This window comes from Phasianus colchicus, chromosome 2, assembly GCF_987193195.1.
Source record: "Phasianus colchicus chromosome 2, bPhaCol1.hap1.1, whole genome shotgun sequence".
In the NCBI taxonomy this organism is placed as follows: Eukaryota; Metazoa; Chordata; class Aves; order Galliformes; family Phasianidae; genus Phasianus; species Phasianus colchicus.
This window is the reverse complement of record NC_143437.1, coordinates 50,276,935-50,289,564: the sequence shown is the minus strand read 5'-3', so window position 1 is coordinate 50,289,564 and position 12,630 is coordinate 50,276,935. Positions and strand designations below refer to the sequence as shown.

At 36.6% G+C, this 12,630-nt stretch overlaps 1 protein-coding gene across 2 annotated transcripts in view; it reads right to left on the bottom strand.

Annotated features, from left to right (window-relative positions):
* Positions 1-12,630, bottom strand: part of TIAM2 (TIAM Rac1 associated GEF 2) — an 86,243-nt gene that overhangs the window by 50,598 nt on the left and 23,015 nt on the right. The window contains exons 6-9 of one of the 2 annotated variants that reach the window (XM_090135628.1): positions 10,749-10,934; positions 9,445-9,591; positions 6,362-6,424; positions 1,647-1,814 (exon numbers count right to left, since the gene is read on the bottom strand). In XM_090135628.1, the coding sequence (XP_089991754.1) occupies positions 1,647-1,814; positions 6,362-6,424; positions 9,445-9,591; positions 10,749-10,934 (564 nt within the window). The remainder of the gene's footprint in view (positions 1-1,646; positions 1,815-6,361; positions 6,425-9,444; positions 9,592-10,748; positions 10,935-12,630) is intronic. The other variant, XM_090135629.1, reaches the window with a different exon arrangement.

Genomic DNA, 12,630 nt, shown 5'->3' with positions numbered 1-12,630 from the left:
AAATTATAAAACCCATAACACATGAATGATGAAAAAAAACCCTTTGAATTGTATCCTTATACACATGGTGTTCATACATGTTCTGTTTAGAAGAAAGATTCCTTACAATCACTCCAGCAGAATGAGAATATAAGAATCAGATAGATTAGCAGAAAGTAGTCAGCTTTAGAGAATGCTTATGAAAAGCTTTGCACATGGAAGAGGAAGAAAAAATAAAATAGAAAAAAAAGTTTTAGAAAAAGATCAAATAATTTAAAACTAAATTTTCATCTGATACAGACATTAAAAAATTAAAAGCCATCTTTAGAAATACAAATATTTTGGAATGATGGATTAAGAGAGGTAAGGAATTTCATTTTCAGTTTAATTTCATGTTCACAAATTTTATTTCATCATTCAGACATATTTCTTATGTGTTATCTTAACAACGTCCAAATGCTTCAGCTATATTGTGCCATCTGCTGGTGAAATAACATCTCTTAAAATTCCTTCAGCCTGAGCCATACAATGTATTTCTAAGAAGTAAACTAGGCCATAAACTGTTTCTCCAGGATTCAGTATCCACCAGCAAAAGCAATGAGAAGATAATTTCCTCCCAGTGATGCACTGTAGACATACTGTGATTCGTCTCAAAGACTGTGCTTATTTTGATTTAAAATATGTAGTCCATCCTAGATTTTCAGAAACTTGTATGATTTCATAATTTTTTTCTTTATATATTTAGTTTACAAAATTATCACGTGGTAAGAGTCACTAAAGTGGGGCCTTTACTTCATTAAAAGCCCCAACTTCCAGCCAGTTGAATGAGCTTACCTGAGACTTCACACTAATCTATGCCAAAAATTACAGATGGAGAACTATTTTTTTTTTTCCCATTTTAACTCCTTACTTGTGAATTAAATAAAATATACTTACCACTTGTTAGAAAACAGGAAAACATGATTTGAGTATAAAATGTTATCTCTTTAAAAGAGCTTGTTTGCATAATTTGATTTGAATCATGAAGCCAGTTCTACATTCAACTACTGACATAAATAAAGACGGAGGAGCTAGGTAAGTTGTGATGTTCTAGAGGTGGTAATCTTTTGTCAGAAGATAAAATCAGTATTTCTACTCTGTTTTCCACCTGTGATTCAATTTTCTGTCCCAAGATATACTGCAATCTCTCAGATTTATGGCACAGACTGTCAGAACAGAATGCACTCTTAAAAATTCTCAGGTAGGACTAATATCTAGTTAGAAGCAAAATAGAGCCCTTTAAGAAACACACATATCTGATAAGCATTTGTCATAGCAGTCTGAAATGTCTTATCCCCATTTGTTAAGTCAACTAGTCCTCATTACTTCTCTGTGACTAATCTGTGCAGAACAACTCAGTTTGCTGCAATGACAACTTGAAGTGGACACATGGGGAGATCTCTCAGAGTCTGATTACCTGGCAAACTGTCATCACTCATTAAGGACTTAGTGTTCTCTGTCTTGATCAATGCTTCTAGAAAAGTTTTCCACAGCATTGCTACTTTGGCTACAATACATAAATAATCCTACCAAAAGAAACTGCAACCACTCAAAATGTGCCTTGATGCAGAGACAGAGGTGTCCTCAAATACATTATGTTTCTTCTGAAGCATATAACAAATGAATACCTTGCATGCCAGAGACAGAACATCTTCCACCCTGTGTTCTGGTTTCAGAGTTAAAGCTACTCCTTGACCGTCACAGAAGTGAACATACGTTTGTGTTTCCCAAGCATTCTCCTTCTGGATGCTGTCCGGTACTGAGCAGTAGACATTCAAAAATTCATCAACTTGCTGCTGGAAGCCAGGGAAAAATGCAAATTGTATGTGAATGTTGCAAAAATAATACTAAAAAATGTATGTTTACATTGGCAGTTTCCAGTGCATATATACCACCATATCTTTAGACATTGTATTGTGTATACTCCCATGGCAAATAAGGGACAAAGTTCTGTTACCGATTCTCATTCACTGTCAATGACTTGATTTTCTTGATAATGTAATGTACTTCCACTGAATTCCCATTATGGGCTTTTATGCCTTTTTCTCATATTATTTGTTGATTTAACTATAGCTGAAAATATGCAACTACCTGACATTGTACCACAGTAGGAAACATTTCTTAAGAAGAGCTAACTACAACAATTTTACCTAATTAACAAATCTGAAAAAACATAATTACTGTAATTTTGACAGAAAAAAAAATGATAATATAGTAAACTTCCAGCAGAGAGCACTATGGAGCAAGGCTTGCCACAACATATTAAAGGACTAAAGCAGAAATAAAGTGTTACCCTATTTACTGCTTGAAATCACATTAATTCATAGGTAGCAGAGTATTTGCTTCTTTATCAGTCTTGTTCATATTCACACTCATTCCAAATCCACTCAGCTTGATCCAATACAACATCCACCCTAACTAAAATCCCTGTCATTTTCTCACCCTTCGTTTTGACACTGTTCTGCACTGCACTTCAGGCTAGACATTTCAAAGGAAGCCACACAAGGAGAAGGAAAACACTGCAAGCACTTCTAAACCTGAAATTTCACTTCTCTATTTGGGTCTGCCTATTCAGCACATCACTTCACTGCCTGATCAAGGCATTTCTTATACACGGAGGTGCTCCCTGAATTCCTCCTTACAGCCAAAGGAAAGTGACAGTAACCCAGGAAAGCAGCACAACTGTGATCCAAGATAGATCTTAAGATAGTCTGAGCTATCTTAGAGTGCCTAACTTCTGACTGCTTTTTCTTCATTAGTTTGTTTTTAGTCCCTGTTGGTTTGCGTCGGGGTGTTTTTGCCACCTATAAAAAAGCTTCTTAATTATGCAATTCTTCCTCCTGACTCTGCAGGGACACAAGCCCAGTCTACTGCAATTAAAAGCTGCAGTAAAATCACTGCACAGGGACTGCTTCCCTTGCTGCAGGCATCAAAGTTATTGACAACAATGTATCAACAGCAACAAAGAGACCAATATTATTTTGTTTTTCTAAATAACAACTGTGGCTGTAAAAAAGATGTAATAAACAGTCCTATTCACGTAATTATTAAACTATGCAGAAATTCAGGTTGCAGATGAACCACAATAATTTTTACGCTAGAGTAGTGCTGGTTTTGGCAGAATTATTTTAATGAATCAAGAGCATTCAAGAATCTTATACTGATTGCTCAACTGTCCTTTATAACTAGTTGAAAATCACCTATTGATCAGCATAGGTCCATGGAAATCCTACTAAAATAGAACTATTATATATAACAGCAGTTCTGTTATGCCACTGCAATTAATGGAACGATTAAATCTACACCGGTGGGGTTTCACTTCAGTGGCTGCAGCTCCAGACTGCTTGTAAAACTGCTGTAGTTGAAAAAGATAACTCCAGTGAATCTGTGGTCCTCTGAGAAACCAGTCAATCAAGTGCTTGGGAGCAAATGATGATCTTCCACAGCATATACAGCAGGAAGAAGAAAGGGCAAGGCAAGCGTACTACAAGAGTCAAGATGGAAATGATCAGACTGAATTCTCCAGCAGCTTCCTTTGAGCTACACTGACTTAGTTAGACATTCCCACCAATTCAGGGATTTGTAATTACCAAAATGGTTTATTGTCCTGCAATAACAGCTCTCTATATCTGTTCAACAAAAATGAATCTCATTTTTGCAACAGATTAAAAGAAGAAAAAAAAAAAAAGGAAAACAAATCAATCAAAACAAGAGAGGATGAAGGTGATGAGAAGCAGGTTTAAGTAAGGCCACCTTCTTCTGGTAGCATTTATGACAAGACAAAGTTCTTCCTCCAATGTAAGATGTTTCCCCTTTCTTTCCACGTACACTAGTGCTCAAACATAAGCCACAAGATAAACTTGTCTCTGTTATTAAACAAAAATATGTTCCTTAACTGCAACAGTCAATATACTGTTGCTTCATCCACATTTTCCATCTCAGAAAATCTGACATGAAGAAATTTTTTTCCTGTTATGCCCACTAATGTGACTAATACTACAATAGTTCATTCATTCATTGCCACATAAATTTAAAACAACCCATCCAATTTTCCAGAAATATATGCCAGAACTTGCAGACTGTCACATGTTGTGGCCATAGGGTTGCTACAGGACCAATAGGTTACTTCATAATTTCCTCCACTGCTTGTCTCCATTTTTATCATCTCTTTCAGGGAAAATATAGCCTTCCAGGCAGAGTTTGCTGTTTGTAATTTACTGCATTCCTTGGGTAGCATTTTATAAAAGTATTTATCCTGTTTTGTTTTTTATTGAAATTAGCCTATGAAAATGGGCTAATGCCAAAGTAACGGTTTTCAGAGCTATGATGAATCATTTCTGAGTTGTCGTGTGATTCATGAAAATGTCAAGATCTTAAAAATGCCCACACTGTATTTAATTCCCATTAAAAAAAGGTTTTTTGAAATACAGTTCAGATGGTAATGTTTTTCTAGAAATAAAGTTGAGATCCAGAGCTCCACTTCAAAACCTAAGTTGGAGTATTTTTTGAGTCCTGAAGCAGCCCCGTTTAACTTTGTAATTGGCCTGTCCAAAACCTGCAGCAAGGTTGATCATATGCTAGTTGCTTCTGCCCAGACAGAGCAGAGACAGGCCTTGACCCTTTCCAGACTCAGCACCGTGGGAATTGAATGTCATTCTTCGTGCCTTGTGCCACTTCCAAGACTGGTCTGTCTCTCCTCAAAGGGCTCAAAAGGAGCAAGAAATGCTAGGGGACACAAAACCCACAGCGGACCTGGCTGCATAAGGCGATGGGTTAATCTCCCAGTCTCAATGGGATCAGTGGCAAAAATGAGGGACCAACACATCATCCTGTTGGGAAGACCCTTCAGGTGTTGCACCCAAGAGATTTTGCCTTATACCAGTTTTAGGAGAGACCAAATCTCCCCAAGATTTAAGAGGACTTGACTTTTTTTTGCTATTTCTGAGGTGTGAAACTGAGGCAACCTGACACCGGGAATTTGTGAGTTTTCTCTATAGGAGATCATGTCCCCTAGAAATCTCACATAATTTATTTGGAAAAGAGAGGGGTGACTTAGTATAAATATTTTCCCACTCCAGGAAATAACAGGCAAGAGGTCAAGTAACAAAGGGAATCCAGTTGTTTCAGTACATTGCTTCAAAAGACACACAAAAAGTGAAGATACTTTCAAGAGGCAAAAGACCAGCATTACAGGATTAGTTGCTGTCAGTTGGAGATACCTCTTAGCTTATGCATAATTACACATTTCTTAATTACCTAGCTATCACATGAATACCTTTGATGGGAAAAGAAACCACATATCATGTAATAATACCCCAAAAATCCAACAATAGGAAAATGTATGAAAGATTTTGAACTTTGTCCAAAAATTTGCCAGGAAATCCATTATAACTGTTCACTACAGTTAATCATTTTCAAAATCAAGATTTTATTCTAAAAGCAGATTTTGACTTTTTGTCTAAGACCTGGTAAACTTACTCAGATGAAAAGAAGTAGCACTATGACATGCTTTCTTTCGTTTCTTCAAAGTCTTCTCCTAAGTCTACATTAAACTACATTAAAAAAATATAACTTGTTTCAGGAACAAAAGAAGAATAGGGATAGAAAGTAGATGGGAAGACCAATCCCTTTTTTCATCTGGCACATATTGCAATTCTATACACAAAACAAAGTCCAAAAACTCTGTGCCTATTTAATTCTTTACTTGGTGCTTGTCTGTTCAAGCCTATGAAGGGAAGAAAAATCTGTCTGTATAAGCTCCATAGTAGTTAGACAACACAAAGTGCTCCTACATGTGCATGGTTATGGACTTGGGAGTGTACTGCTCTGCTTCCAGCCAGTGGATTGTGATGCTATCCCCAGAGAGGCTGCAGGAACCAAAAGGGATTGTGACCAATGTCCTGGGCCATGTACATAAACTCACTTCTCTGCCCACAGGACTTAAATTAAATTTCATTTGCCTTAACACTCAAATCATACAGGTTCGGTTTTGAACTAGAGAAAGGGGAAAAATAAAGCTTAGGATTGGCCACAATACAAAGGCAAAACTTTCAAACAAACTCAGTTCAAAATCTGTCTCTTAGACCTTACAGACAGTGTATGCCAGTAAGGACTAGTGCTCTAAAGAATTTTGGTTTTTTTATTATTATTATTACTTGTTAAAGGCTACCACGCACATTGAGAAATTGAAAGTGATCAGAATTATAATTCTGCCATCTAACACTGACTTTTACGAACCTTGGTGGGGTTTCTGAACCAGCCTCCTAACATGCTTATATATTTAGGAAATATATTTGGGAATTTAAAAATAAGATGGTGCAGAATAGAGACAGGCTTCTCTTACCTCAGCAGAGTTGGCTGAATTCTGGACACCGGCAAATCCATGTCCTCCAGCAGAGTCAAAAATCTATTAATAATACAGATAAATAAATAGGCTAAACAAATTAAAAAATAAATTGCTTAAGTGTGTTAGGCAAATTCTTTGAATAACTGAAGAAACAAAAACTAGATGAATATATCCAATCCCTAAAACAGGGATTGTTTTGCACTTCTGATTGTTTTATTTTGATGGGAAGTAGTATTGAGGAAATAGGAATTCTCCGTCCATAAGGAAAACTTAAGTCAGTTTTCTTCTTCAGAATACGTATACACTTATATTTGAACATGTATAAAAGCATCCACATCCTTGTTTTTTTTTTCTGCTATTTATTTATTTGACTTTAAAGTCAATGACCATCCAATCATGCACTCTTCTCCAAGTTACAGTTTCACTATTTGCTACATCATTAGGTACAATTAGCATTAAATCTCATCATGATTTAAAGGAAAAATTTCAAATTAATGTTGCAGTTTTGGAAAATTTCATCCCCTATAGCTTTTTGGCTCATCTACCTGAACATGAGCCTGGCACTGTTGATAGCAAAATAACTTTAGCTAGAACAGCATACAGGCCCCCACCAGCACTAGCAAGGAATGAAAACAGCTGACTACTGCCCTACTTTGGAACTGATGAAAGCAGAAACTACAACCTACATTTCCCATATGCGTAGAAAGTAGTAGTTTCTACAGAGAGGCTAGGAAGTAGTAGTTAATAGTATCTCATAAAGATGTTAGGACTATTCATGCAGTTAAATAAAAAAATCAATAGCTAAGGATACAATCAGATATTTTGATGATAAGAGTTGTATAAACATAAGGTTAGATCTATACAGTTCACATAAGATCTTGAGATTTGCGGGTACTAACATTACTGTCCTGAAGTGCAAATATAAATTGCACTTTTAGTCTCCCTCTAGAATCAACAAATCAGTACAATATCATCTGACTTACATCTGACCTTTTTTTCTTTTCTTTTGTTCTTGGAAAAAACCTTTTGGATAATCCAAGACAATGACAAAGTCTTTTCTAAAATTTCACATGAAATACAGTTTCTGACAACGTGTATAACAGGCACTACTTTTGAACTTCCTCTTTCTTGTCTTACCCGCAGATGTAGTCAAAGCATTTTATTGTTTATGATTTCTCAAAATAGTTTAACGTTCAGACTGAAGAAAAGCAGATAAGCATTTAAGAAACTGAGGATAATGTGAGCCTAGACGTCCCCCATCTGCTACAGTTCAGTTTTATTAACTGGTTTCTAAAAGACTGAGTCACTTCACTAATGTTTACAGAAGCCTCCTGGAATAGAAACTCTGCACCCTGTATTTTGAATTATTATTAACAACATAAAAATAAGATAAAATTTAAAACTTCTCTGCTGCAATAATGTTCAAGAACATACCATCTAATTTTGAAGCTAGAGTACTATAGATAAAACCATACTAGCTCTAGTCAAATGAACTTTAATTAAATCCGTGAGTGCAAGAAATTTTTAACCTATTTTTTGGAACAGATGTCAGAGCACAATTAGGAGAGAACCAACCCTGACTTTCCTGCTTAACCCAGTTTCCCAGCGGGTAGAAAAGCTGACAAGAAAGGCAGCCCCAGGCCTATTCTGATTTACAATTACGTGCATATATACTAGTCTGAGCAATGACATGGCTCTCTTTTCAGCCACTTTCCAGGTTCAAGGGTCAGTTTTTAATTCATGCTTTTAAAAATTCTTCACTTTTATGGGTATGAGTCATAGTGCAGTGTTATTAAATATGCAACACTCAAGATTTACATTTCCTTAATTTTATTGTAGGTTGTTTAATAAAAAAAAAAAATCAAATAAATACAAGAATCTGAGTTCTTGGATGAAAATGAACACTTTTTAGGGCCAGCTGGTTGAAAGTTTTTGAGCAAAGAGGGTGAGGACACGCTGGGGACAACTCTGCCTGTGCTCAGGACTCTCTCCTCTGTGCTCAGGAAAGAGCTAGGAGGGCAGCAGGAGCCTCTTTGCCTTGTTGTGGAAATGAGATTCCCTGTCCCTGAGCTCCACAGAATCCCCTTCACAGACTATAAAGCATACAGGAGGATGTACCATGCAGTTAAGGCAGTGAGAGGTATCAGCCCAGCTGGAAATGAAGCTAATAGGCACAGCAACCCTTCCCTCAGGCCTGTTATTAATAAAGAAATAGAGATGTAGAACTCACAGACCAGCCTCACCTGTCACAGAGAACACTGAAAAATATATGAAAAGGACCACCTGGAGAAAATCTCTCAACCAGTTCCCTCTTTCAAAAGACAGATTTGAGCTTTTATTCTTATTCAGTGTCACCATGTAACACATCTCGACTGATACGCAAAAAATGTCTAACAGTCATCCAAAGAATCTTCATCCCAACGCAACACGCAGATAAATATTTACCTATTAAAAATATAAATAACCAGACCAGAAAGTCCTGATGTGTTATTTTGCAGTATTAAATCTGTTTCATCAGCTCTGGGACTATGACAATACAAATATGGATAGGCTTGCTTTGTATACCTCCTGTGAGAGGCAATGCCAAAGGCCGCTATCTTTGGATCAGTCGCTCCATTTTTTTCCGTGAAGATTCACCAATGTTATTCTGTATTAAATTTCAATAGTACTTCAGAGTCCCAGATACGTGTCAGTACAACACTGAATTAAGGATTTGCATATAGGTTTTCTTCAAAGAAATCCTACTTCGAAACAATTTGCAAGATGGCCGTAAGATGAGTTTTCTTACAAATTCAAAAGAGGTTGTCTTGTACTGCAGATAAACTAATCCATGGGGTCAAAGTCTCTCATTCATCAGCCTTTTTTAACACAAAGGAATCCAAAATCAGACATATACCAATGCCTTTTCACAAGTGATGCTCTCATTACAAATCTATAATACCTATTGAAATTGCAAAGACAAGTCTGATGGACAGATGTCTCCTTCCCCATACACCAACAGCATTAGGCAGGATAAGCCCCAGCAGAAACAAGCCCTTCTCTGCTTCCAGTATCCTAAATCCTCAGCAAATAAGATTTACCTGTGTTATGGAAGGTCGCTTTTCTTTTCCTTTTCTTGCCAGTGTGTCCAGTCCTTTTAGCGAAGAAAACAAACCCTTCTTGTTTCGGACTCTTTGAGACAGAGACAGGGTACGCTTCCTGAGAGCAGCTTCATCCCTGGAGCAGATCTATTTAAACACAGACAGGACTTCTTTATAGCACTTTCATAAGAGCAAAATACTGATAGTTATTACAACCTGAGACAGCAAATGAAAGTTTCTTCAGTTTATTTCAATGCAATATGCCATGATGCTTCTTTTGGTATTCAAATGGTGTGACAGCATAATTTCTTCATAAGGCAAAATTAGAAGATCATAGGCGGGAAGGAACTGGAAAATGTTGCTCTGTACAACAGAACTAATTAATGAAAAGACTCTCAAAAAGAATGATAATCTATTATCCAGATATAAAATTGCTAGAGGAAGAAAGACTTAAAGTTGGCAAACATATGAAATAAAAGTGCTATACTCTTATGTTCTTGACAAGCAATGACGTAAAATACACAGATAAAAATAGTGGCTGAGAGAAAGATTCTCTTTTGGGTCTTTCAAGGCTACTATTCAGTCTTGCTTCTCATGCAGAAAACATGCTCTATTTCTTGCTGTAAGATCAGCTTCACAGACCAATAAAGGTTAAAAAGAAGAAGCATGCCTGCTATTGTTATTGTTTACTTGAAGCCAACAAGGTGACAACAGCTTATAGCAGAGGAGCTTCCTCATTCTTCTTTGCAAACATAAGCCATCATTTTTAAAAGTGACTTGCAAATTTGGATTGTTTCAAGTTTCTGTCGACTCTAAAAATACTTTCCCTTCAGGAGAGAACTGTTTCTAAAAAATGAAAAAATTGGGGGATCTTCTGGGACCACCACAAAAGATTAGCTCAACCTACAGGTAATCAGAATCACTTGTTAAAAGTAACAACCAGTGGTTTATGTCATACACACTTTAAACTTCAAACTCAAAGGGTCAGTATTGCAGTGTCAGAATTTCAACACTATTGCTTGTTTACATTTATGTCTAGTTTTATTTCTTTACATACAGGTCAAAAGTGGCCAATTCCAAAGTCCTCAGAGACCAAAAAAAATCATGGTTATATATCCTCATAGGTTCAAAGTCTGTCTCTTTGAAAGAACATTTGTTGCAGCCAAGGAAGAGGCAGAAACAAGGAAACAAGGCCATCTGAACAATGCAGGGGGATGCAACCATTACTTATCCTAGCACATGTAAATACAGTAATAATGACGGCTTTTGTGTGACACACCCACGAAAAGCACATTCGTACTTACTAGTGCATGGAAAGATGACACTGAAAAAATGCCGAGCCTTCCCAGTGCCAATTTTGAAGGACGACTGGCAGCAGCCAAAAGGCTCTTCGGGTTCGGAAGCTCCCCACCTTGCAAACTGGCTAGGTAACATCGCATTCGGAAAAGGTCCATGTTAAATTTTTCCAGGTTCTGCTCCCACTGCTGGATCTGTTTAGATATAAAAAGGGACAATTAAAAGGGGAAAAAATGTCTTTGTGGGCTGCACTGAAAATTTGAGCTCTTCCACAAACCCACAGTAAATTGCTTTCATCTGGTGCTATATGGATTAGATTAGTTATTCCCTGCCAAAACACATTCAGTCATATTGTGTTACATCAACCCAAAAGATGACTTGAAATAAAACAAAGCTGGTGGTCTTAAGTGCATACTGACAAGATGAACATACCATGAACTTCGGGTAGTTTGATAGCCACAAAAGCAGTTACATAAAAACATAACCTTGTGGTTCATGAAGGCTTTTTATTTTTTTCCTCTCCTTTTTCCTTTTTGGAGATTAGCTTTTCCTTCATTTTATGAGTTTAAATTGTACAGATGCCTGGCTGAAAGCACAGAGACTGCATAGCTACACTAATTCACTACACTAAGTGAAGTAGCTGCACTGACAGGTTCTGCTCGTGCTTTACCATCTTCCTACAGCCTCTCTATCTGTACACAGGAGACAATACTGGTAATGGGAGCATGCATAGTTCTTTGCTTGACTAATAGTTTAAGACATGCCTATGCTCAGCGATAATGCAAAATTAAGTTATATATACCCTGTACAAATTACTGGACCACATGTAAGAATGTATACATACCCTGGTAAAATTTTAAAACGTATTTAACACCGATAGATGCAGATGCATCAAATAACTAAATCTAATTTTAATATAAAATTAGAAAAGTGAAAAGACTCAAATATATATTAAATGAGTAAAATCCAGAATCAAGACTCATATTACAGAAGTATTTTGCATAGAAGCACGCTCATCTACACAAACACAGATAAATAAATACTACACTAAAGTCAGAATTTGCTTTTAACTTTTTCTGTTTACACATTGGTAGTTGCAGCTCAAATCTGCCCCATGGTGTATAATATACATTAATATGGATAAATAGTACAAATAAGAAGGCAGCTGTGTTTAATATAGTAGACACATTCACACATGAGAAGACAGAGAAGATGTCTACATTAGATTAATGTACAATAACTTCATGTACATCAACTGAAGGTTGCTTTTCTTCAAATGTCAGTTCAGACCACTGTAAGCTTGTTGTTAAACAGGTGGTTTTGGGTTGTGGAAAAAGTTTATCACGTTTTTCTCTTACATATGTATTGCCTTCATACATTTTGCTGATATGCCTTGCCTGTTTCTGAGTGTGAAGTAAATTATCATGTTAAATTTAAATTAACAAGTGTTGGAACAAGCAGTTTTGTGACTTAGAAAACAAGCTGATGAACACCATAAAAATATCAGGTGAGCTATATGACTGATAGGTTCCTCTAGAAGCAAAATCAGTTCTATTTTCTTATAATGTTGCCAAGTACCACAAAATCACTACGACTGATAGAGACATTACCTATTCTGGCTTTCTTACACATTTGCTCACAAACTGTGGCATCAGCTACAGCTATAGGTGTGGAAGCATTAGGCACTGAGGGTAAAGGAAGGAAAGGGAAGGCAGTAACAGGACAAACTCATAATGGTCCAGAGAAAATGGACTGAAATATATTTTGTAGATCGCTCTGAAAGTTATACTTCCTGTTTACTTCCATACAAACTACAATAGATACAAAGAGCACAATAACACTATTTGATAGAACAGATACAAAGCAATATTTTCCAGCACAGTCACTACC